General features: G+C 40.7%; 2 protein-coding genes across 3 annotated transcripts; both read right to left on the bottom strand.

Annotated features, from left to right (window-relative positions):
• Positions 1-7,245: 7,245 nt before the first annotated feature.
• Positions 7,246-13,591, bottom strand: LOC308395495 (protein disulfide-isomerase). The gene is made up of 11 exons (XM_080880379.1): positions 13,368-13,591; positions 12,406-12,606; positions 11,571-11,695; positions 11,343-11,480; positions 10,901-11,008; positions 10,089-10,214; positions 9,462-9,659; positions 9,247-9,367; positions 7,793-7,974; positions 7,560-7,649; positions 7,246-7,446 (listed from the first exon to the last, which is right to left on the bottom strand). Exons 1-11 carry the CDS (start codon positions 13,534-13,536, stop codon positions 7,363-7,365), a joined length of 1,542 nt encoding a protein of 513 aa, XP_080736505.1. The 5' UTR covers positions 13,537-13,591; the 3' UTR covers positions 7,246-7,362.
• Positions 13,592-16,939: 3,348 nt separating this feature from the next.
• Positions 16,940-24,917, bottom strand: LOC308395273 (lipopolysaccharide-induced tumor necrosis factor-alpha factor homolog). 2 transcript variants are annotated; one of them, XM_080880063.1, is made up of 7 exons: positions 23,340-23,425; positions 22,873-22,998; positions 22,616-22,772; positions 22,191-22,292; positions 21,579-21,650; positions 20,063-20,270; positions 16,940-19,960 (listed from the first exon to the last, which is right to left on the bottom strand). In XM_080880063.1, exons 3-7 carry the CDS (start codon positions 22,749-22,751, stop codon positions 19,855-19,857), a joined length of 624 nt encoding a protein of 207 aa, XP_080736189.1. In that variant the 5' UTR covers positions 22,752-22,772; positions 22,873-22,998; positions 23,340-23,425; the 3' UTR covers positions 16,940-19,854. The 2 variants fall into 2 exon arrangements, with proteins under 2 accessions (XP_080736189.1, XP_080736188.1); XM_080880062.1 differs by lacking the exons at positions 22,873-22,998; positions 23,340-23,425 and adding an exon at positions 24,860-24,917.
• Positions 24,918-25,048: the final 131 nt, after the last annotated feature.

Here is a 25,048-nt window from a genome sequence, read left to right as displayed (position 1 = left end):
GTGTGAAGTCACAACGCGTCACCGCCAGCAGCTCGGCACAGGCTGCGGCAATATAACACTCACCGTGACTTCAGCTTAACACCGATATGCTGCGTGGTTTCTGGGTGTCACGCCTGTTTACCCAAAATATCAACGCGAGCTTGAATATCCTTATGTAATTTGTTTCTTGCTAGAAATATGTTAATATTATCGATAACATGTGTACCTTATTTTAAAAAAATAGCGATAAACCCATGTCAAATATAAATATATAAATAAACCAAATAATAGGCGATTTATTTTTGAATAAATAATTAATAAATCTGAAAAAACTGCATAACGAATTATCACAGAGTGAACTGAACCCATGTTAAAGGGAATCTCTGCCCTTTGTTTGCTCCTCCTGGCTCACAGATTGCAGTTTGTTGCATTTATACATGGATAAAACCTCAGCACAGCAGCCTATCACTGACATTTCTGGACAACGTCGTCTATTCACCTCCACAAAACTTTCATTTCGCGTGCTCACGACGTCACCGCGTTGCCTAGCAACTGCCCAACAACTGTCTAAAATCACAGGCCAAACAAGCATGTAGTCTTGTTGTGTCCTTAAACAGGGGAAATAGTGAGGAGAGATGAATGAATGATACTGACACACAGCTCTCGCTTTCACTCACTTTGCTCTAGATCCACACATATAAAAGCTTATTACTTTTAAACGTTCGCGGTCTTCAAATGTCCGACAGCCCCTGCACTGGCACAAAACCTAAAAAGGACCGCGCTGAGACGCGCTCAAGAGAAGAAGAAGAAAAAAATTCAAGGCAATGTGAATTTAAAATGATTCATATAATACATGCTTGCTATTAGCTGTTGAGCATTGTGTCCCTAGAAACAATTCTGTTTTCTATTTTCTAATTTGTTTTCATTTTTCCTACTTCACTTGTGTTTTGTCTGCTTTTCCTGGGTTTTTCTATTTGCTGACGATTTCTTTCTTTTTTTTCCCACTTGAACTTTATTAGATTTTAATAATTAAAAACAAACAAACAAACAAACAAACAAACAAACAAACAAACAACAAAAACCTACAAGATAACAGAATGGACATTCCACTCCTTAACACAGTTACAATAGCAAAATAAATTGAGAATCAGTACATATTCTCATCAAAAACAGAATCCAAAATAACATAAATACACAATGATGCCAATATTTTCCATAAACCCAATTACAGCTATTGTGATTAGTCCGACCTTAACTACTTTAGCTCGATACGTGTACTACCGAGACCTGTATATGAAAGGTACTTGGCCCATTTGTCATTATAGTCGTCCAGTCTATTTAGCAGCCTATATGATAATCTTTCGTAAGCTGCCACTTGTCCCGAAGAAATATACCATTGAGAGAAGGCAGGAGTCGATGAGGCCTCCGACTCTTTCACCAACAGCTTCCTCCCCAGCGTAATAGCCATTTGTACCCAATGAGCAAGAGGAGTAGGTAAGTGACCCAAAGCTGAAGGGTCTCCTAGTACATAAAGACTGTTCATAAATGGCCTACAACCTTCTCTACTACAGTGTGAATATGAGTCCAATAATCTTGGACCTTGGAGCATCCCCAAAGCAAATGTAAAAGTGTGCCACTATCCTGCTGACACTTCCAGCATGCATCGTCAGTCGCTAGACCCACCCTGTGCAACCGTGAGGGTGTCCAGTAAACTCTATTTAAAATCTTAAATTGAACCAATCTTGAACGCAGTTCACGTGACATTTTTTTCAGATTCCTAAGAATGCCATTCCATTCCTCAGTGTAAAGCTGAGATTTAAAGCCATTTCCCACGTTCTTTTGAGGGACAGTGTGTTAGGATCAGAAGCTAATAAAAGCATTTTGTAATAAGCTGATGCCTCTTGTCCACACCCAAAGATTTTTTGATTTCCTCCAGAATATCGCAGCTTAAAGGGAACTTTGCGGATGAGCCAAATGTATTAACCATCAAATGTCTTAGTTGCAGGTATTTCCAAAATTCCTGCCAAAGTAAATCAAATTCTTCTGCAAGTTTTTCAAATTATTTAAATGTACTGTTTTCGTAAAGATCCCCCAGCACTGTTATACCTCTCTGAAACCAGAGCTTCCAAAAGAAAGGTAACTTGGTGATAGAAAGTTTGGGATTATACCAAATACCAGCAGATTGGTTGAGATGTGGGTCAAATTTGAATAATTTGGACATTCTTTTCCATACTTCTTTTAAATGAGAAAATACCAGATGTGATTGGATGTGGGGGAACAGATTAGTTGATAAGCTATATAATGGTGTAAATGGCGATGCAGTACTTTCAATGGAGAACCAAGTAGGCGCTTTCTCAGGGGGTAAAAACCAATGTGCCAAATGCCTAAGAGAAAAAGCATAATGATATAAAAGTAGATCGGGCATCCCTAACCCACCTCTGTCTACTGGTTTCTGCAGTTTTCTCAAATTCAATCTAGGCTTTTTAATACTCCATATAAATGCTTTGCAAATCTGGTCAAATTGTTTGATGTATTTCAAAAGAACATGGATTGGTAGAGCCTGCAGCAAATAATTGAACTTAGGTGTGCATACCATTTTTTATTACATTTACCTTTCCCCACATCGAAAGATACATCTGAGACCAGCGATCAACATTAATTCTCATATCGCTAAGTAGAGGTTCAAAATTTATCTTTATCACGTCTGACAGGTGAGGTGGGAAGGTAATGCCTAAATACTTAATGCCCTTCTGAGGCCAGGAAAACATACCGGTTGGAAAAAGCGACCTAGGGCAATAACTAGTTAGCGGAAGGGCCTCTGACTTGGTCCAATTCACCTTGTAACCAGAAATACCTGAGAACGTATTTATTATTACCTGCAAGGACTGAAAAGACTTTTCTGGGTCTGATATAAAAAGCAAAATGCCATCGGCGTACAACAACAGTTTATGACAGTCTCTCCCTATACTAACACCTGGATAATTGGGCTCCCTACGAATAGCCACTGCCAGTGGCTAAAGGGCCAGAGCAAAAAAGGAGTGGGGAGAGGGGAGGGGATCTAGTTCCTCTACCTAGTTCAAAAGGAGGCCCTATTATTCCATTTGTAAGTACTGATGCCTTGGCGTCTACATATACAAGCCAAATCCAGTTAATAGAGCTTTTAGTAAAACCGAAACACTCCAAAGTGGCAAATAGATATCTCCACTCAACTCTGTCGAATGCCTTTTCGGCATCCAATGAAATCGCAGCTATGGGAGAATGACTGTCCTGAACCGCCCACATAATGTCAATTAACCTCCTAATATTATCAGCTGAAGAGCGTGAACTTATGACACCAACTTGATCTACATGTACAAGAGAGGTTATTACCCGGTTTAATCATCGATTAGCCAGAATTTTAGATAGAATCTTACTATCATATTTGTTGGCGTTTTCTTAAATTGCGGTCCTTTTGGCCCCTCGGGGCCACTGTAGAGAGTCCATTGTAGGAATGTTGACAATGCTGCAAGCCTGAATGCTCATCACTGCTTTTGTTACCCGTTGAAGGTCTGGCTCCTGGGTTTGGGTCCTCATAGACGTCAAAACTAGCCAAGCTCCGAGTAAGCATGCTGTCTGTGCAGATGTTAGCAGTATAATCCATTTGTTTCTTTCTCAGACTCAGTTTTTATTTCACCATCATGCTCTTGCCTCTTTGTACAGTAAAAATACAAATAATGTCAATATCTCCATTCTGAAAACCTGTAGACCAAACAACTGTTTTGCTCCTCCAGCAAACAACTGAAATCAGACTTAAGAAGTGTCATTCAGTCTGACATAAATGTAGCCTAAAATGCTTTTCTCTCATCATCTGCTCAAACTAACAGATGTAGGTCTGTTGCTTTAGCACTTGGTGTTTATTACATTCCTAATGTTATTTTAAACTTGTTTCCTCACAGGTCATCTTGACTACGTGGTTGAGCGTCCTGCAGAAGAAGGCCTTCCTGAAGTCATCAGGATCCTGGATGACACTGACACTGTCAGTGAAGGTGAGTATGGTGAGTATCTCCCTCTCTCACCCTCCCCCTCTTCTCATGAAGCACAGCATCCTGATGACAGTGAAGAGGAAGGTGAGTACCCTCCCAACGTACCTGAGGACGTTGAAGAGGTGAGTGAAGACACTGACAATTCATCTGACTGGAACGACTCAGAAGAGTGGGGCGATTGGCTTAGCGATGACTCGGGGTATGACACCATGGATGAGAGAGATGATTCCCCTCTCATCCGGGAGCTTTCTCCAGAGCCGTTTTGGCACGATTGGCAACGTCCTATTTCTCCAGGTGGTGCCCCATTCGCCATGCCGCCTTTCGGCCACGCCAACGACCCACTCTTCCCTCGAGTCGTTGCCCCAGTCGGTGATCCGTCAGCTGCTCCTCCTTCAGCTGCTCCTTCTTCACCTGCTCTCTTATCTACTCCCTCAGCTGCTTCCTCTCCTGCTCCGTCACCTCCGCCCTCACCTGCTCCTTCTTCTTCACCTGCTCTCTTATCTTTTCCCTCAGCTGCTTCCTCTGCTGATCCTACAGCTTCTCCTTCTCCTTCAACCTCAGCTCTTACCTCCTCAGCAAAGAGAAGGAGAGAAGACATCTGCACTGAAGAGGTAAGTGCAAAGGTAAGCAAGGTAAGTGATGACACGTTCTATGGCCCTTCAACATCATCGGGTTCTTTTGGTGTCAGACGCTTCTGGGAAAGGCCTTTTAACCTTTCACTTGATGACAGCGACTCTGACTAGATTATGTTAGAACTTGTTTTTAAACTTGTAAATATCTTTTAATTTTTAATTAACTTTGTAATATGTAAGTTAAGCCTTTGTGTCTTGTGATGTTTGTAAGACAGCTAACTAAGAATATCTGACTTTTAAAAAATATTAACTAACACATGTGAAATGTATTGTTTTTTTCTTAATATGTGACTTTGCCTGTGTGACTGTAAGGTAGTGTTTTAGATATTGTTACTTCTGTACTTTTGATATCACAGGTAACTATTTAAATGACTTACATATTTTTTCTCAAGCTCTAGCTCACCATGCAGGACAAAGGTAAGTCTGTACTTAATGTCAACACGAATAATTAGAAAAGGTTTAAAAATGATGTAGTGAACTGACTGTAGTCTCTTGTTTTTACATAAGGTATAGCCTGTGGCTCAGGGATCAGAGGTGAAGTAAAAACACATAACAGAAGAAAAGTAAATTGAACAACTCGGTGATCTGTGAATTCATGCTTTTCTCTTTGTCTTTTTGTCTTCAGGTGCTTTAAAATCGTCCTCTCCCAGCATTCAGCACTTCAGACACTCAACGTCCAGGACGGAGCTAACACAGAGAGATACTCCACCCAGAAGACAGCCTTACCCCAACCCGATGAGAAGGATGGATGACCAAATGACAAACTGGAGAGTGGTGCTGTGTTCCAGCTATGTAAGTTATCACCTCACATTGGCTACAAACTGTTTTGAAGACTAAATCCTTCCAAAAGCTGGTATAAATCATCGTCCTACAGTACTGTAGGTGTAAGTTTATTTATGTTTATGTGTATATGTTGAGTTTAAAATTGCATTTTAACAACATGCTGCAGCTGCCTACAATGGAAATCCTGTTTTGTGTTAAAATGACGTCTTTCTTGTGTTATTGCTTTGCAGGGCAGCTGAGAGTGGACAGAGCTGCACAGAGGACCAAAGATCCACTCTCAGCACTTCATACCTGACTGGCCACAGCACCACCCCTCTTCACCCAGGGTGAGGAGGGTCCTGACCCCGCCTGCACAGAGGGAGTTGTGAACATGCACTTCTGTGTCGGTGGGTTTAGGAGCCTCCTCACACACACACGGATGAAGACTGTCACTGGAAGATGTCTCCATTGCATCAGCAGGACGTAAGCATTTGTATAATATTAGTTTGTGATGTTTTATACACGTTTTTATTGCTTCACTTCAAACTAGGAGATATAAAATAAACCAGTTTTCAAAATATTTTCTGTGTATTTAGTTGTTTTTTGTTAATAAGTTATTTGGAACATCATTGCAACCTGTCAGCTTTTTATTGAGGATTTAGAAAGTTACTGGTGGCCCGAGTGTGTACAGTGGGGTGTTGTTTTTGTCACATGGTGAAAGTGACCTCAGGGGGAGCAAAAAGAACAGCTGAACAATTTGGGGATTCACAGACTTTGGTAATCGTTAAAAAATGAAGAAAAATAGTTCTGTGTGAACAAGAAGCTCAAATATAAACCATCCTGACACACTGACACAAATGATCTGCTATCAGTGTTTTCATGAACCTGGGTGAAGGTAATCTGCATGAGTTTAACCTCCCTGTCAAAAACCTGTATGATTCTGTTAGCACTGTAACAATGAGGTCTTGCTCGAGCTACTGATGAAGCTTTATCAATGCTTGTTAAGTTTCCAAATCACATTTTATCCCGATGGTCCAAGGCTTACATCTTTATGCTCACAAACGTACTTCTGTAATTAATCAGTAACCAATTTATTACTTTAAGTTACAGTGTGAGGGGCATTAATGAACATAAATTAGATTTAACCTTCAGAACTGCCTTAATTCTTTGTGGCACTGATTCAACAAAGACCTGGAAACATTCCTCACAGATTTAGTTTCATATTGACATGATAGCGTCACACAGTTGCTTCAGATTTGTCAGCTGTGCATCCATGTTGCAAATCTCCTGATCCACCACATGCCAAAGATAATCTGCTGGATTGACATCTGTTATAAGAGCAGTATACTGTGGTCATAAAACGATGGACATGGTCAGCAGCACAACTCAGGGAGGTTGTACCTCTGGAGAGGCCCCTTCCTACACCTGAAGTTTTGACCAGTGAAACGTTTCCTCACACAGTGTTTCCTAGTGTTTCATCAACAAAAGGAGAATTTGTTCCTCAGACTGTGCAAAAAGCCCTGACGCACCACAAACCTGTTCATGTGTCTAACTGTTTTCCCCACTCAGCGACACACCGGCCGGGGATCAAACTCTGGTAATTGGTGATTCTGTTCTGAGACACGTGAAGACAGCAGCAACCATAGTCAGTTGTGGACGGTGATCTGTTATTTTGTCAAACTCTTTAGCTGTATGCACATACTGTGTCTTCTTTCAGTATTCAACCTTTTCCATTTAAAGTTTCATTAAATATCAAAAATGATGTTTTGAGACTTTAATGCAGAATCAAAAAAAGAAAAAGTATTTTTTTTATTTAGAAACATTTAAAGAGCATCATTTTACACACACACACACACACACACACACACACACACACACACACACACACACACACACACACACACACACACACACACACACACACACACACACACACACACACACACACTCATGTCTTTGTTGTTGTCTTAAAGCTCATCTTTGGTGTTGTTGGCTTTTTTTGCCTCCTCAGCTTTCATGGCCTCGGTGTACTTCCTCCTGTCTTCATCCTCCTGGATACACAAAGGAGAAAAGTATATTTTTAACTGAAAGAAAAAGGCAGCTCTCAAACACACAGACAGCTATAAAAACACACAAAGGCACAAGTGTAAGGATGATCATTCACCTTAGCTCTGTATTTTTTGGCTTTCTCCATCTCCTTCTCTACAAACTTAATCAGGGGTTTCAGCTTCTTTTTTCCAGTGTAAACCACCACCTACGACACAGACCACAGAGATCTCACTGTAATGAGCCTGGTTTCCTCTAAAGAGCAAATAATTCCTTTTTTAAAATCTGTTTTTCGTGATGATATCATAGGCTTTAATAAAAACGATTAATCGCCTCATAATTGCCTCGTACCCTTTCAGCATACAGAGCAGGAAACAAGCAGAGTGATGGGTACGTGCCCTGCACTGATAAGTTGATATCATTGGCTGAAGCATCGATACGAGTGATGACCACGTCCTCGCGCTCCTCAAAGGCCTCAGCTAGTTCCTCCCACAGCGGAAACACAGCGCGGGACTCTTTACTGTAGGGCAGATCTTCAATACAAACACATACGATTACTTTAGGAAGCTCTCTATGTTTTCACTTTTAATCACAACATAAATTTGAACTTTCCTTGTATCAAATGCCCTAAATAAGGGCATCATTTTTTTTAATCTGTCAAATTTCATCACATTGTTTGGGATGTATCTCTGCAGTCTGTCTATGGATCTTAAATAGAATTTGAGTGATGGTTTTAGCTGAACTACATAAAGGATTGGCACAGACTTGGTTGCTTGTGTTGGTTTGCTCATTTTCTGAAAGGTTAACTGATCATTTCATTGAAGGGGACTTCTTCAAGTGTTTGTATTGCCTGGGAGATCTGTTCAAACACTTTTTTGACTCATCATGTTAGGAGGTGGTGGGTAGGTGTATTGTTGTTTTTGGGTTTTGTTTCCCTTTTTGGCATAGGTAGGCGGGGCGGGGCTTGATGGCATTCCGGCACACCTGGAACGTCATCAGTGAGCGCTTTTATGGAGCTGAGTCACGGACGTCTGGTGTCGGAGTATTGTCGCTGTCATAAGTGGTAACGTGTTGGTGCAAGCTGAATCTGTTGATTCCACGCTATTGAGCTGCATGTTTTGAGGATCCATCTCCTGCCTGCTTCTCCTTTGTTCTAGCCTGTCCCGCTGCCTGCTCGCCTGCCTATTTGTCTTTGTGTTGGCTTCTTTGGATCCGTGACGGAGAGTTACTTCATACCAGTCTGTGACCACCGCTACAGCTGTAGTTCTGTGTTTCAAGTAAGCTCTCCAACTCTCCCCATCGTCTTTAGTTTAACTCTCGGCTATCGACGTTACTCGGTAAACTTTGTTTGTCCCTCGTTTTCAGGTAGCTCTGGTGCGTCATCTGCCCACCCGCATACCTCGGCTCCGTCTCGTCTCTTCAGCTCTGCTCTCCTTGCACATTTTTACCTGTCACTGTATATAGCCCCTTCCCTTGTAAATATTTCCCCATCATTGTATATAAATCTGCATCACTACTATCTTGTGCCCGTGTGTTTCTGCCACTAAATCCATCCGTGTGAGTTCTCCTAACACATCATGTTAGAGAATCTTTTTCCTTATACTCTCAGGGCCCTTTAAATACACTCCCAACAACTCAAATCATGTGCGTTTTCAATCTAAAGGCTTGAAGGTGCTGTTTAGCTTATGGGATTCAGAGGGTGGTCGCCAATTTTAGTCACCAATGACTCCCAGTATAACTTAGGGCCCTCTTTAAAAAGAAAAACAAATTAAAGCATGATATTAAAATGAACAGTGTTTACATACAAAACAGGACAAAAACAGTCTTGTCTGGGTTAAAGGCAACTTTCTCCAGATTCATCCCCACCAGCTCCTTCACTGGTTTTTGGTCCCATCCTTCAGGTATCGGCTCACTCTGCATCTTAGGCTGTTAGAGATACACAAGTCCATTAAACACATAAAGACGAGCTGCCTCCCGGGTTCTGTCTCTGTGCCACACAGCAGAGGTGAGTGGGACTTACCTTGGCTTTGCCCTCGAGGTAGTCCTGGCAGAACCTTTCTATGATCTCTACGCTCAGGGCGTCAGAGGGCAGATGGTAGGTCACGTGATTTGACAGGTTAACCAGTCGGATTAGGGGAGCCTCAAAGTCCCGCACCCGGAAGTACTCCATCATTCTGCCATTGCGAAGCTCAGCCACGTTCACCAACACAAACAAAATCTGACACACAAACATATACAGCCCTCAGACGCTCCTGTACATCACAACAAGGCGGCAGGGCCAGGAGGCAGCCTGGGATCAAACCACCGACCTTCGGATTAGTGGCTGACCTGCTCTGCCACCTGAGCTACAGCCACCCCGTAAGAATGCCCTAAACAGTATGGTCAAAAACAAAGGAAAAATTAAACTAAATCTATGTGCTGTATTCATTCTTATCTCACTCTGGGACTAGAGTAAGGGTCAGATACGGTCATTTGTTTATGATTTGCTGTTCTGCAGCCAAACTGCTCACAAGACCTTAGTAAAGAACTGGTTTGGGTAAAAAGTAGGTTTAAGGTGAGGATTAATGTTATTTATGCGATCGAGTCAAGGTCAGAGTCTGAAAATACATTATTATTGACCTCAAAAGCACAGACATATGTTAGGTACCTTCATCCTGAATGTCTCTGCAGCGGTGCTGAAGGCAGAAAAAATCTCATCAAAGTCTTCTGAACTTTTGTTGACAAAGAGAAGAGCGTGGTTTAACACAGGCGAAGATAAGATCTGAGAGGCTGTCTGCAAAAGGAGACAAAGCGGTTCAAACACTTAAGCAGTGAAACTGGATTTCAGCTGGCGCTAATGTTAAGGCAATTCAGCACATTTTTAAGTTCAATGGACAGAGCCCTCTACTGACTGAGATGATCATAACAGGTGCAAATGAGGATATTAAGTTGTAATTGAGCCGCTAACTGCAAAGGCAGGAGGTGAAGGTGGATAAAGAGGACAACAAACTCCAGCTCTGTGTGCCAAAGCTCCAGTGCATCCATCAGAGTGTGAACGCATGTGATAAAAAGCACTTAAACTTCAGTTAAAGTGCTGTGCAAACTCATTCAGAGTTTAAAAACACCTTTTAATATGGCGTCATGTATGCCAAAGAGGTGGATAAATATTAAAATTGATTTTCAACATAATGCGATCCAGTACCACCACCACCACCCACTACGACCTCAGTGATAAAGATAAAGTAGAATAATCACCTTTCGGGCAATGTCAACAATAGACTTATAAAAGTTTATGGCAGAAGAGCTGCATTACACTGAAAGGTGCAAGGTGCTCGGTGGGTGTAGCCTACATGAAAACAGCAATTAGATTTCAGTCAGCAGAGATTTTCCCTGAACACCATCCCAGTGGATTCAGACCAAACCGTTCCTACCGTAGCTGTTGTATATGTGTGAAAATACACCATGGACACAACACTGTACCTGCCCGGTGTACTCAGTGACTGGGTCCATCTGGTAGATCGTGATAAAGACAATCAGGACCCCTTTAGATGTCTCGGGCGTCATTTTGTAAGCCTTGATGAGCTTAGACTGCAGTGGGCACACACAGACACACAAACATACATGGTATCACAGGTAAGACTATAACCAACAAGTCTGCTTCATATATTTATGCTTCTTTTGTAAAACTCTGGATGCAACATCAAGATTTCTTTCAGTTATGCCGTCTTTTTGAAGGCTCACAGTGAGGTTTATGTTTAAAATCTCACTCATGTTTTATGGCATTCACCCTCAGCTAATTTCTCTTAACTAAACAGAACTAAAAACTAACTAAAGAACTAAAACCTCTCTTCACATAGAGCAATGTCACAACTAGTATTGTTTTTGTGAACCGGTGTGTTTGTATGTGTTGTGCGTGAAGAACCTTTTTGAGCATCAGAACAACATCATGTGTGTGGCCGTATTTGGCGATGACGTCATCGTCCTGCGTCACCACAAACCTGACGTCAGGAAGCTCGACCGCCGTGGCGTAGAACACCTGGACGTACTCGTGGTTCAGCTCCTGCTCACACGCAAACGCATAGAAACTGTCGGAGTGCGGTAGATGCACAACATAATAGAGAAGGGAACTCAGGCGAGGCTTTTGTTTTACCTTAAAGAATCCAACCACTGTCACCTCTTCTGAGGCCTCTGATTGGTTGAGATCAGTGACGAGGTCAGCAGCTGACCCTGCCCTCCGTTTCAGCCAGGTCAAGATGGAAGCCGAGCTCTGAGGAACTTCAGGACAATCCAAGATCACAAATCACTTTACTGTTAATATTTTACCCAAAACAATTAAGATTCAACAGCTGAGGGGATCCTAATAACTCCTGGTGCTCTGCAGGAAATATGAAACAACAGCCAGTAAACTCTAACCACTGGTGTTTCACAACAAATGGCAGGCTAGTTAACTCAAAGAGACACATATCTGAAAAGTTCAAGGCAAAATTTAATGACAGGGTGTCAGCTTTAACAACTTAACTGCAGCATGTGCCTCTTTCATCCTGATCTTTTCACGTTTCCAGAATAAGAGCAAACTTTCATACAAAAAATGTGATTAAAATTTGTGCTGGATAACTTTAGAGATATATGGTTCATATGAAAACATAATGACTCCAGCCAGGGCTTTCACTGCTGTTTTTATTACCCAGCATCTAGCCATCGGTGGTGCCAGCGAACATCATAATGAAGTCAGAGCACTAGAGGACAAAGCCCTCGAACAGAGGTAGAGGAAGATTCAAACCAAAGCATCTCTTTGTTTCTCTATTGTTTCCTAATAATCAGAACCCTGATTTTTCATTCGCTTTGTCACATGATAAAATAAGTGTGGATCATTTATTTTTCAGCAGTATGCCATATCTGGAGCTACTCCTCTGGGTCATGTCATATGATATACATTGTTCTTGTTAAAAGAATAAATGAGATGAATGAAACTCTTCTGCACCTACCAGGGCAGGCTACTGGGTTGTGTTTATCTCCGGAGAGGTACAGTCTGATTACTGGGTGGCCCGTTGCGTTCAGTTCTTTAGCCAGGTCCTTCTCTTTTGACACATCAACCACTGCCAGCTTGACCTTTGACCCCTTGAGCTCTGCTGCAGCTCCTTGGAAAGCTGTAGACACGCGCTGGCTTTCTCCCGACAGAGGTGCAACTGACAGACACGCAGAGGAAATGAGGATTTGATTTTATTAGATTATTCTGTTATTATATGTTACCTTATATATGTAATCAAAGTAGTTGAATTAGAATACTGCTGTAGATCACATTATACCCTTTAATATAGAGTGTGTGAGCTGTATGTAGTTTAGTTCTCATTATACTTTTGAGTTAACAGAACATATTCACATATTAGTTCATTAGATAAATGTGCATCACTCTGTATCCTTGATCTGCTGGGAATGTGTTACACTGTTTTCTTGACATGCTTAAGTGTTGAATCATGAAGAGAAGGTTGTAAGCAGGAGACTCTGTGTCTAAAGACAGGGGAGATAGATAGACCACATTCCACACCCCCACCTTACAGAAAGCAGAGAAACAACTGCCGAGGTCATAACTTAGGCGCTGTAACAGAGAAAAAATGTGATGTTTTGGCTTTTACGACTAGCTGGGGGCCACTAGAGACTATAAAAAGCTGAGCAACCCGTCACCATTTTGAGACATGTGCCTGACCCTCTGGTAGCATCTCTCCCGTCCGGACGTTGTAATGCTCTTATTGTTGAATTGTATGGAAATAAATGATTGTTGATTGAGCATTGATACACCGAGTATTGTCCTTCCTTCAGCCCAAAGATTCAAAGAATTGGGAGAATTCAACAATTTCTTACACACCTTGCAGTCGCCTGTTTGTGCGCTTACCATATGAAAGTATGAAGGTCAAAGGTCATGCTGTACTAGGCTTGATGTTTAACTTACAGAAGTGCACCAGGAGTTGGTCATGCTTTCTCAGCGCCCTTTTGAAATTCCCCTTCTTCAGCTGTAACACTCCGTCTTTCTCTGGGAACTGTTTGTCTTCCTTCGTGTCGGCGGCGACGCATACGCCGAGACAGAAGGCCGTCACGCACAGCAGCAAAAGCCTCTTCATGGCGGTTCAGTCTCACACTGACAAACTTGGCGGGAGTGGTGAAAGGGAGGTCTGATGTGTGTATCAGTGCCGAGGAGGTATAACTGTGAATCCTTGCGTTATCTGCCGCCTGGACCCAGCAGCCTATAGCTGATTAACTTTCCTATCTGAGCACTGCTGTATGTCTGCTATTGGCTGCTGTTCATATCAGGCTCTAGTATCTAAACGCTAAACCCTAACTTTGTTGCCTGTACAAGGTCACACAGCAGACATAAAAGAGGAAGTTACTCACACATATGTTGTTTGTGTTCATATGCAAAGTGCACCCATTTGCCCTCGAAAATACATAAATGCATGTTTTGTTTTTGGTCCGCAACGAAACATGACCTCAACTTGGCAAAGATACTAAACATTCACTACAGCATTAAAGGCAGGGAAAGAAAGCCCATTTATCACTTTATTTAACAGCCTTTTCATTCTTGATCCCATACTGTCATATCATTTTATCACACTGTTTTTATACTGGACTTAACAGAGGGTTAGATAACAAGAAAAATGTCCGTACAACCAGAGGTGTGGACTCGAGTCACATGACTTGGACTCGAGTCATTAATTTTATGACTTTAGACTTGACTTGAAAAAATGTTCTAAGACTTGTGACTTGACTTGGACTTTTACACCAATGACTTGGGACTTGAATTGGACTTGAACCGGTTTACTTGAAAAGACTTGATATTTTACCCCAAATATAAAATTTAACATGCATATTATATAGAGATTGAAAATGTGACGTCATTCACGGGTAGAACCGCAAAGGATTCTGGGAACTCGTGGCAAGAGGTACTAGCGCACGCAGGCTTTCAATTAAAATCAGTTATACAGCGATAAAAAGAAACACAAAAATGTTGTCGCATGACAGCCACGGGAAGCCGACGGGTAAAGAGATCGGTTGTTATCGGATTACGTCGTTGAAGAGAAATTGTTCGAGCCATGTTTCCGAAGTAACAAAGAGGCGACGGATGGCCTGGATTGCAGCCATTCAAAGATCAAATATAACGTCCCAGAACCCTCCAGCTCACAGGTTAGTCTGCTCCAAGCATTTACACAAAGGTCAGTCTGCTGTTGTAGTTAATACGTCATTTTCATAACATAATTGGTGATATAGGTTACAAGCAAGTCTGGCGCTGAACGGAAATTGTCGCGCTATGCTCCTTTATTTATTGTGTTTATTGTGCATAAATAGTGAATTGTCCTGACACAATACTGCGTTTCGCTTCTGTTATTATGGTACATTGACAAAAACTTATACTTTTATTCACAGGATAAAACAGTTGTTTTGTATCACTAATTGTCCAGTACGATTACAGCATACAGTATTATTGTCACTGCTACATTTCTGTGATGGGTACCAGAAATTATTTCCACTGCTAATTAATTACCATTGAGCTCAAAGGTCCTATTAATAAACGGTTAACGAATGTGTATTTATGACGACGATTTGTGAGACTGGTAAACTTATGATAGGTACGATGGTCTTTACTTTCTACACGGTGCATTTCAAGGTCCTGTACCCATCCGTCGGTAAACTGTACCTGGGCTTGTTGCAGTGACCGGAAGTTACTAAACTTCATGAGTGTATGCACTCACTCCAAGAAGCGTATAATTATAAATATGCATATAAATATGCTACGATGAGATAGCTGACTTCATTTAACTAGCAAATGTTGTCCAGGCTACGTTGGTGATGCAGTTTTTTTTAATATGTATGATATTTTTGTCATGCGATTTTAAAGCGGGTCCTACAACCGCATCCAAGAATAACATGCAGCTTATCTCAGAACTGTCGGTGAAAATTATTCTTGGAGCTAGGTTTAATTGAGCTGCATTTTAAAGAGGTGCAATTTCACAATTTGTGTATATTTTCTAAGTTCACTATTTTGTCATGTGTTGAGAAAAACACAGATTTAAAAATTACATGGTCTAATATTTACATTTAGCATAACTGCAACATTATTTTTTTCTTTTTTAAAGACTCGAAAGGACTTGAAATTCAAAGTTTCAGACTTGTGACTTGACTCGGACTTTTACACCAGTGACTTGAGACTCGACTCTGACTTGCCTGACATTACTTGAGACTTGACTTGAGACTTGAGGATAAAGACTTGAGACTTACTTGAGACTTGCAAAACAATGACTTGGTCCCACCTCTGCGTACAACAATTGCATGGTTAGCTTAGCTTAGCATTAAAGAATAGAAACAGCACCAGGATCACTTAAGCTGGCAAATTATGTTCTATAAAAACTGTTTAATCATAATGAGGTAAGTAAGAACGTTTTATCTGGTGATATAAACAGCAAAATACCAGAAAACTGCTTAAAAATAGATGAGTACCCTCATTACCTGCAGCTAGCTTGAAGTTTGAAATTGTTTTCATCTGCAAGAGTAGCTAATTTCGGCTGGTTAGTAAATGTTAAGTACCACACAGGTTTTCCTGTTGTTCATATTCTGAGAGATTCATATCAAAGCTCCCTCTGTGCTCGATTGTTTCTTGGTCAGGCTTGCTGGTCTCCAGTGAAGTGACTGGTAGCTGTCTAGCTGCAAAATCTTTTCAAACGTGCCAAAGCCAGGTAAGATATACAAGTTGTGTTTGTCTACTCCACATTTACAGTCCAGGTAAGATACCTACAAGTGTGCTGAATCAAAATTGAAAAGGGTAACTGCTAATACACACTTCCTTTATTCTTTAATAGACCTCATTTTAAAATCTAACATTGGTGCAGAGTCAAAGGTAATGGGATTAAAAATAAAATCACTACTGAAATCAAACAAACTACTACACTGACAGAAGTTACACATACAGTTACTATAAGGAAGCAAATAGTACACCTTCTGTCAGCTCGAAGGTTTTGCACATCAGGATTTAACAACAACAAGTACATCCCATGATTCAGTAGCTTGTAGAACCACCTTTAGCAGCCGCAAATTACAGGGAGTGCAGAATTATTAGGCAAATGAGTATTTTGTCCACATCATCCTCTTCATGCATGTTGTCTTACTCCAAGCTGTATAGGCTCGAAAGCCTACTACCAATTAAGCATATTAGGTGATGTGCATCTCTGTAATGAGAAGGGGTGTGGTCTAATGACATCAACACCCTATATCAGGTGTGCATAATTATTAGGCAACTTCCTTTCCTTTGGCAAAATGGGTCAAAAGAAGGACTTGACAGGCTCAGAAAAGTCACAAATAGTGAGATATCTTGCAGAGGGATGCAGCAGTCTCAAAATTGCAAAGCTTCTGAAGCGTGATCATCGAACAATCAAGCGTTTCATTCAAAATAGTCAACAGGGTCGCAATAAGTGCGTGGAAAAACCAAGGCACAAAATAACTGCCCATGAACTGAGAAAAGTCAAGCGTGCAGCTGCCAAGATGCCACTTGCCACCAGTTTGGCCATATTTCAGAGCTGCAACATCACTGGAGTGCCCAAAAGCACAAGGTGTGCAATACTCAGAGACATGGCCAAGGTAAGAAAGGCTGAAAGACGACCACCACTGAACAAGACACACAAGCTGAAACGTCAAGACTGGGCCAAGAAATATCTCAAGACTGGTTTTTCTAAGGTTTTATGGACTGATGAAATGAGAGTGAGTCTTGATGGGCCAGATGGATGGGCCCGTGGCTGGATTGGTAAAGGGCAGAGAGCTCCAGTCCGACTCAGACGCCAGCAAGGTGGAGGTGGAGTACTGGTTTGGGCTGGTATCATCAAAGATGAGCTTGTGGGGCCTTTTCGGGTTGAGGATGGAGTCAAGCTCAACTCCCAGTCCTACTGCCAGTTTCTGGAAGACACCTTCTTCAAGCAGTGGTACAGGAAGAAGTCTGCATCCTTCAAGAAAAACATGATTTTCATGCAGGACAATGCTCCATCACACGCGTCCAAGTACTCCACAGCGTGGCTGGCAAGAAAGGGTATAAAAGAAGAAAAACTAATGACATGGCCTCCTTGTTCACCTGATCTGAACCCCATTGAGAACCTGTGGTCCATCATCAAATGTGAGATTTACAAGGAGGGAAAACAGTACACCTCTCTGAACAGTGTCTGGGAGGCTGTGGTTGCTGCTGCACGCAATGTTGATGGTGAACAGATCAAAACACTGACAGAATCCATGGATGGCAGGCTTTCGAGTGTCCTTGCAAAGAAAGGTGGCTATATTGGTCGCTGATTTGTTTTTGTTTTGTTTTTGAATGTCAGAAATGTATATTTGTGAATGTGGAGATGTTATATTGGTTTCACTGGTAAAAATAAATAATTGAAATGGGTATATATTTGTTTTTTGTTAAGTTGCCTAATAATTATGCACAGTAATAGTCACCTGCACACACAGATATCCCCCTAAAATAGCTAAAACTAAAAACAAACTAAAAACGACTTCCAAAAACATTCAGCTTTGATATTAATGAGTTTTTTGGGTTCATTGAGAACAAGGTTGTTGTTCAATAATAACATTATTCCTCAAAAATACAACTTGCCTAATAATTCTGCACTCCCTGTATTAAAAGTAATCACTTTCTGTATCACTTTCCCTTTCCCTCTCTCCATTGTGGAGGAATTTTATTCCACTCTACTCTAAAGGTTTACAAGTCATACTTGATCAGTCTTTTTCTAATTGTACTCCCATGGAGTGTAACATTTAACCAAGGCCTGTAGAGTATGAGATGCAGCTCTTGCAGTTTCTCTGATTATTGGATCTTCTGTATGTTGGGGTGAATTTGCTGGGATGTTCATTCCTGGGATGACTGGCAGCTGTCTTGAATGTTTTCTACCTCACTGTAAAATGAAGGACTTTAAATTGTTGGTAAATGACCTTGCGACCCTTTCCAGATTGATGGAAAATAAAAACTATTTCTCTAAGATCACTGTCTGTCATCTTTGTTGTGTGCTAACACACACCTGAATGCTTCAGAGTAGCAAACACCAAAAACCTCTGCATTTATAGAGGTGCTCACCCGCGGTCATCAGTTAATCAAGTGCAATCCAACTTTCTATAGAAACACTAATGTTGTACTTAGTTTTTCACACACTGCTTCTGCATTTTGGCTTATTTTTTGCTAATTAAATGATGACAGAGGGTAATATCTCATTGATTTATCATCTATCAAGTCTTCAACTTCAAGACCTGCTAAAGACCAACCTTTTTTCAAAATTTTTATTATCTCCTGATATGTAAATACTTGGAATTTGAAGAGGGTGTACTTTCTTTGGACCATTTCTATGTGATAGATTTCCAACGCATCACAACCATTAAGGTATTTTAAGGATTTCTATTTATTTATGAATTTTTTTGATCACATAACATATTTGTAAAGCTAAACATTTATAGGTCTGCTTGTCAGAGAGTAAACATTGCTGGTGTAAACAAACCTTTTATATGTTGCTAAGTAAATAGAAGTCCTGTAAATCAGTTCAGGAACAGGTTTCAATCAGGAGTGGCTGGCATTTGGCCACACGACAGAATGAGTCAGTCCCACTGACTGATTACAGCTGCTTAGAAAGCAGTGCAGCAGAGTTAGGTCACCATTCTCACATGAAATAATAACAGATGTAATAAATATAATAATTTAAACCACATAACCTTTTTTCTAACTATCACTAAGAGTAAAATAGTGTAGTTAGGCAGTTAAAGGTACTTTAAAAACTTCAGTTGTACCTGCAGTAAAGCTAAAAAACATCAAAGTTTTGTTTTTTTTCGTTTTCAGATATAGAAATCAGTCAGTTTGATTAAAAAGCAATGAAAGCTTAATTATAAATGATAAAAGAATTTAGTGCAGAGCTGTAAAACTCTTTTCATGTTAGAATTTGGACAAATGTGGTTAAACATGGCTGCATTAAACTGTCTCATCCCATTGTCTGCAATGAAGAAGGACTGTCCTGCACTGTCTTTAGGGGAGTGTAAAGTGTTATTGCTGTGTGTCATTTAATCATAATGAAATCACACTGTAATACATTTGTACAAAATTAGAAAGTGCGAAAAGTGTTTTTGTGTAATTTCTTTTTCATATTTACGTCCTAGAAATGCTTTTCTGCTTGTGAGCCTAAAGTGTGAAAAAAAGGAAAAATGTCTCAGTACAGCTACCAGCTGTGGTAGTGTGTGTGGTGACCTGGAGGTCCTCTGTAACAGTCTGGGAGAGTTTGTACAAAAGTCTCCACATGACTCCGGGCCTCTCCTCAGCCATCATCTGTGTAAAGTATTCGTTTGCCATAGATGTCACACTAGCATCACAAGTTCATTAGTTCATTTGTCCACACTTCGATGTGTAAGGTTAATTAATCCTCACAGGGTCATCTTTTGTGCACGTGCAGAGGGTTTCCACACTGTGGGCAGGAGTGATGTGTGTCTTGCATTCCCCGTACCATTAATGGAATGAGACAGAAACCGCAGATGAGCCTGAAACACAAGCACAGAAAACACCAATGAAGCTGTGCTCAAGCTCGTTTAGCGCCGGTGCACATGCAATACTCCTCCTGTGTGAGTGTTTGGGGCTCTTACCCCGCCATTGCAAGAATGACACACCAGCACCAAGCAGCTGTCCCAGGTACATGTGTGACTTTACTGGTTACAAGATGACTGCAGTGTGGGCAGCGTACCAAACCAGGGGCGCCTCTCAGATATTCCACCGCTATGGGAACAGGCTGCGGCTGGCTCACTACTGCTATCGGCTGAGTTTGTCTGCTGTTGACACGCGGTGCGGCACCAGCTGCCATTCAGGAGACAGATGAAGTTATTAGAAGGAGAGAAGAACAAGTAAGGCAGAGGCTTATACACCCACTGGACACTTTGTTAGGTACACCTAGCTAGTACTAGGTTGGACGTCCTCTTCCCTTTCAAAACTGCCTTTACAGCTTCATGGCAAGATTCCAACAAGGTGCCAGAAACATTCCTCAGAGATTTTCCTCCATATTGACATGATGACATCACACAGCTGTTGCACATCCATGATGCAAATCTTCTGTTCCACCACATCATGAAGATGTTGAATTGAAATATGATGACTATGGAGGCCATATGGTCAGGAAAACCCGTCTGAGATGATTTGAGCTTTGTATATGTGGTGTTTATGCTGCGTGCATATCGTTAGGGTCTGCTTCTCTGTTACTCCTGATAATCCCTGCAGTCAAAGCTTATTTCAAAAGCAGCTTGTGTCCTTGCTGTTGCTGCATCAAAACTCTTAAATGACCTCCCAGATGACCTCGTGCAAGCATCAGTGAAGACTGTTTTTAAATCTGAGCTGCCTTTTCTGTTAGACTTGTGAAACAGTTGAATTGTTGAGCTGTGATTGGAGGATTGGCTGCTGTTAGCTGCTGTTTTTTTTTATAGGAACCTGTTTATTCTGTTTTATTTTGTGTAACACATTTTGGTTTTAAATATCCTATAGAAATAAAATGTATTTACTTACTTAGACCAAATGACTGACTCTCTTGTTCAATTTTGTTGAGCCAGTTTAAACTGTAGCCTCAGTTTCCTGTTCGTAGCTGACAGGAGAGACACTCAGTGCGGTCTTCTGCCTCGAGGATCGACATGTTGTGTGTTCAGAAATGCTCTTCTGCATATCTTGTTTCCTGATGCCTTTCTATGAGCTAGAAACAGTTTGGCTATTCTCCTCTGACCTCTGGCATCAACAAGGTATTTTGATCCAGAGAACTGCTGTTCACTGGATATTTTTGGCCCATTTTATGTAAACCCTAGAGATGGTTGTGTGGAAAAATCCCAGGAGATCAGCTTTTTCTCAAATACTCAGACCAGCCTGTCTGACGAGAACAACCGTGTCACATTCAAAGCCACGAATGCCACCTTCCTCCCCCATTCTGATGCTCCTTTTCAATTTCAGCACGTTATCTTGACCATATCTGCATACCTAAATGCATTTAGTTACCTCCCTGTGATTTTCTGATGAGATACTTGCATTGACAGTCAGATGAAAAGGTGTACCTAACAAAGTGGCCAGTAAGTGTAAATAGCAGTAAAGAGATCATGCTTATAGTAAAGATGTAGTCTTGATACTTGCCTTGTCGGGAACGCGAGGACGCAGCAGCTGGAGCAGAAGCTGCAGCGCGAGCACGAGAAGCATGCGGATTAACTGTAACACAGAAAAACCAAAATTTAACCTAATGTAGCTTTTTAAATACTTACACTTTGACCCTTTAAAGTCTGAACCATGAAATAATTGCCAGAAAGTTCAAGATTTTTGAAAATATTGTGAACCTTCTGAGAAAAAACATATTCATTTGCATGCATGAGTTTACTTTGAAATTATATTTGTTACATTTGTTTCTCTCTCTCTAGTGCTGTTTAGACAGGCTTTCCACGGGGATCACTGTGATGATGTAGAAGTCTCAAAAACTCACAAAAACTCATGAATTAAATATGATACGACAGGCACTGTGGGGTTAAAATACAAACATTTGGTGAGTAGACTACAGACAGCATATGGACTGAGCCTCTTACATTGTGAAACCAGCGTGCAGCACATAGAGACTGAACTGAACTTGCTGAGCATGCCTACATGCCTAAACGCCTTGGTTTGCTGCCATGTGATTGGCTGATTTGATATTTCCGTTAATGAGCAGTTGAACAGGTCTACATAACAAAGTCAATATTAAAAGTGCAATCTTTATACTTTGAGTAATGGGATGGACTATGACTCCAGTGCTTTGGTGGGGAGGCGAGGACACGGCAGTTGGCACAGACAGGACAGGAAAAGGATCTGGCTGAACTGTAACTGTGATTTAAAAAAAGAAAAAGAAATGTTTACATGTTATTTTGCAGTCACACTAGGGTTTCCTTCCACACTTTACTTTAAATATATATTTTTTAAATTTACTTCAGAGTGCACTGAAGTGGTTGTCTGGCAGAGTAAAAGCATGAATACACTTAATGACGACATTTCTACAAATCAGCCTGGTAAAACTGGTATGTCATGTAAACAGTATGCCAAAAAATAAATAGAAAAGGACACATGTTAGTGTGTACATCCTGTCAGCAATATCTCACGAGCTGACTCAAGAAATGGGGTTAAAGGAAGCAGAAAGATTTTTATCTCACCTGCTTCTCTGTAGGCAGGTGGAGGTGTCGGTGGGGATGAGAGAGAGGCGTCATAGGCAGGTGGGGGGGCGTTAAAAGCTGCAATGGGCAGAGCAGGAGGTTGGCGACTGGCCTCCTCATATGAAGGGGGGTCCATCCAAACAGATCAAACAGGATTCTGTCATGAAGATAAAAACAGAAATGTAGATAAGAGCAAGTTTGAAATGTGTGTTTTCATCACAGATAGTTAATTACATAAAAACGATGTAAGTCTATACCCAGATATCTTTGATTTGGTACAGTCTTGCTTTCCAGATAAAACCCCAAAAGGGCATTAATGTAAGACTCTTCTTCACAATTATCGAGTCACGTAGCTCCTGCTGTTGATAACATCTGTGCTTTTCCTTCAGTGACAAATTAAATATATTCTTATTTGTCATCACTTTAAAACAGGTTATTTTTGATCTTCATTCACAAGTCGTCACAATCTTCTAGTATTTGGTGGGGAAAAAAGTTGACAATGATCTTGCGTTTGGTGAACCCACATTAGCGATTCTTAACACACGACTAATGTCACATGTTAGGTTCTTAACATGCGACACGAGTCATGTGAGACTCTTATCAGAATTGTGATAAAAGTATTCGTGGAGTCAGTCGTGCCCTTTTTCTTTTGCTGTTCTTCTTTTAGGGGTAATTTGTTGGACTGGATTATGGGGAAGTTACTTTTATCAAAAGTTGTACTTACATTAAAAATGTATTTACATGATCCAATGCATCACTTTATAATTTTACTTTTTAGGATTAGTGGAAGCGATGACCAGCTTAAAGTTGTTTACCTGGTCATAAAGGATACAAAGGACATTACGTGTGTGAAAACACTATTGAATTAAGCAAAATTACTTTATTTCCAAGTAATTTTCGCTGGATTACTTGTCATTTAGCTCACTAACAAAAACTGAAGTTCACACATACTGGTGCCCACTCCTTTCCCTCATATTTCCACACTATTATCACTGTGCTATCTAGTCAGAGTCAGACTTATTTTTGTTAGTCTCTCTCTCCAGTATCAAAATATAGAAAACTGAAAAATAGACCATGTGAAAGAGTACATTATATACAAAAAGGACATTTTTTTATTGACAAGACAACATGTATTATATACAGTCTCAGTAAAAGTGCCAGTAATCCAATTAATTAATACATGGTTACGAAAGACTATTGTTTAAAAAAATGACATTGAATCACGTGTAATCACTCTGTTTAGGACTGAATCAGAGAAACTGGGGAAAAAATGGGAATGAATAAAAAAAACCAACATATAAGGTTTTAAGAATGAAAAAATAACATTTTATACCCTGGGCTTTTCCAGCTTGCATTGCAAATGAAATGTGCTGTGTGTACACTAGCTTCTTTCAGTTTATCCTGGTGTTAATGTGGGCGCACTGGAAAGAGTCAATTGTAAAGTATTTTATGTGGCGGTTTAGCTCTTTGTATGCCAGGCTCTGTGATGCTGAGTCTCATATTACTGCTTTTAAGTCTGAAGCTCTGATTCTGCCGTAATAGCTACTTGCATTATCTCTCCTCCTGACTGCTAAACAATGAAAGGCGCTACATATCCAGTCTTTCATTGTTTAGCACTGCTGGTTTAAAGTGACAGCGTCAGAACAGTACACACAGTGTAACATGTGATGGCGTAAATCAGTCTTTTACTCATACTTCACATACTTTAGTGTTTTTAATAATGCCGCACACATTAATCTTAGTTGTGTTTTAATGTAACTATAGAAGCCATATATATATATATCAGCAGCTTCATCCCTTTTAGGGATTATAAAAATAGAAACAAATGTCAAATCTAGACTGTTAGTCTATATAGTTGCACTGTTTTTAAACTGGTGTGAAATATTCACCCTTTTAAACGTGTATTACTCATCGTCCACCTTTTTATCAAGATGACACAGAATTATTACAGCATGTAAACACAACTCTGACTGGCAAAGATGTATTTTTCTACCCCTATATCAGAGAAAACCGAGTGTATCAGCCATGAAATGCACCCGCTGAATGCAGTCAAGTCACTCGAGCTCACATGAGACTTCGCTCTTATGTAAACAAGACACATCCAAGTCCCGATACCTGATCCAGACAGGCACAGACCTGCCCCTGCCACATAGACATTTCCAATAACACCTGCCAACAACCTTATAGCTCATTACCCGCTAATTAAATAGTGTAATGTGAGATATATCGGAGCAGTGGTCTTACCTTGGGCAAATGAGGAAGAACGACTGGCAGGAGGAAACACGTACCATTGCTGATCATGGTCATCACATCACAGCCTGTTAAACCTGTTCTCCCCTGGAATTGGAAACATTTTACGTCTCACATGAAAACCAACCTGTTTGTCTTATTAGTCACCACTGCCTATTCAGAGGTTTTCCCTGCAGGAAGAAA

This window comes from Rhamphochromis sp. 'chilingali' (assembly GCF_963969265.1).
Source record: "Rhamphochromis sp. 'chilingali' genome assembly, chromosome: 4".
Classification (NCBI taxonomy): domain Eukaryota; kingdom Metazoa; phylum Chordata; class Actinopteri; order Cichliformes; family Cichlidae; genus Rhamphochromis; species Rhamphochromis sp. 'chilingali'.
This window is presented reverse-complemented; position numbering and strand designations above follow the sequence as displayed.

What these genes read in the sequence shown, in the direction of transcription:
- LOC308395273 (XM_080880062.1), bottom strand. Translation starts at nt 22,751, where the DNA reads ATGGACCCCCCTTCATATGAGGAGGCCAGTCGCCAACCTCCTGCTCTG. An exon ending in ACCTGCCTACAGAGAAGCAG is followed by an intron (nt 22,293 to 22,615) that starts GTGAGATAAAAA and finishes TTTAAATCACAG; the next exon opens with TTACAGTTCAGCCAGATCCT. An exon ending in AGTCCATCCCATTACTCAAA is followed by an intron (nt 21,651 to 22,190) that starts GTATAAAGATTG and finishes TCTGTGTTACAG; the next exon opens with TTAATCCGCATGCTTCTCGT.
- LOC308395495 (XM_080880379.1), bottom strand. Translation starts at nt 13,536, where the DNA reads ATGAAGAGGCTTTTGCTGCTGTGCGTGACGGCCTTCTGTCTCGGCGTA. An exon ending in CAGTGGTTGGATTCTTTAAG is followed by an intron (nt 11,481 to 11,570) that starts GTAAAACAAAAG and finishes GCGTGTGAGCAG; the next exon opens with GAGCTGAACCACGAGTACGT. An exon ending in CAGAGACATTCAGGATGAAG is followed by an intron (nt 9,660 to 10,088) that starts GTACCTAACATA and finishes TTTGTGTGTCAG; the next exon opens with ATTTTGTTTGTGTTGGTGAA.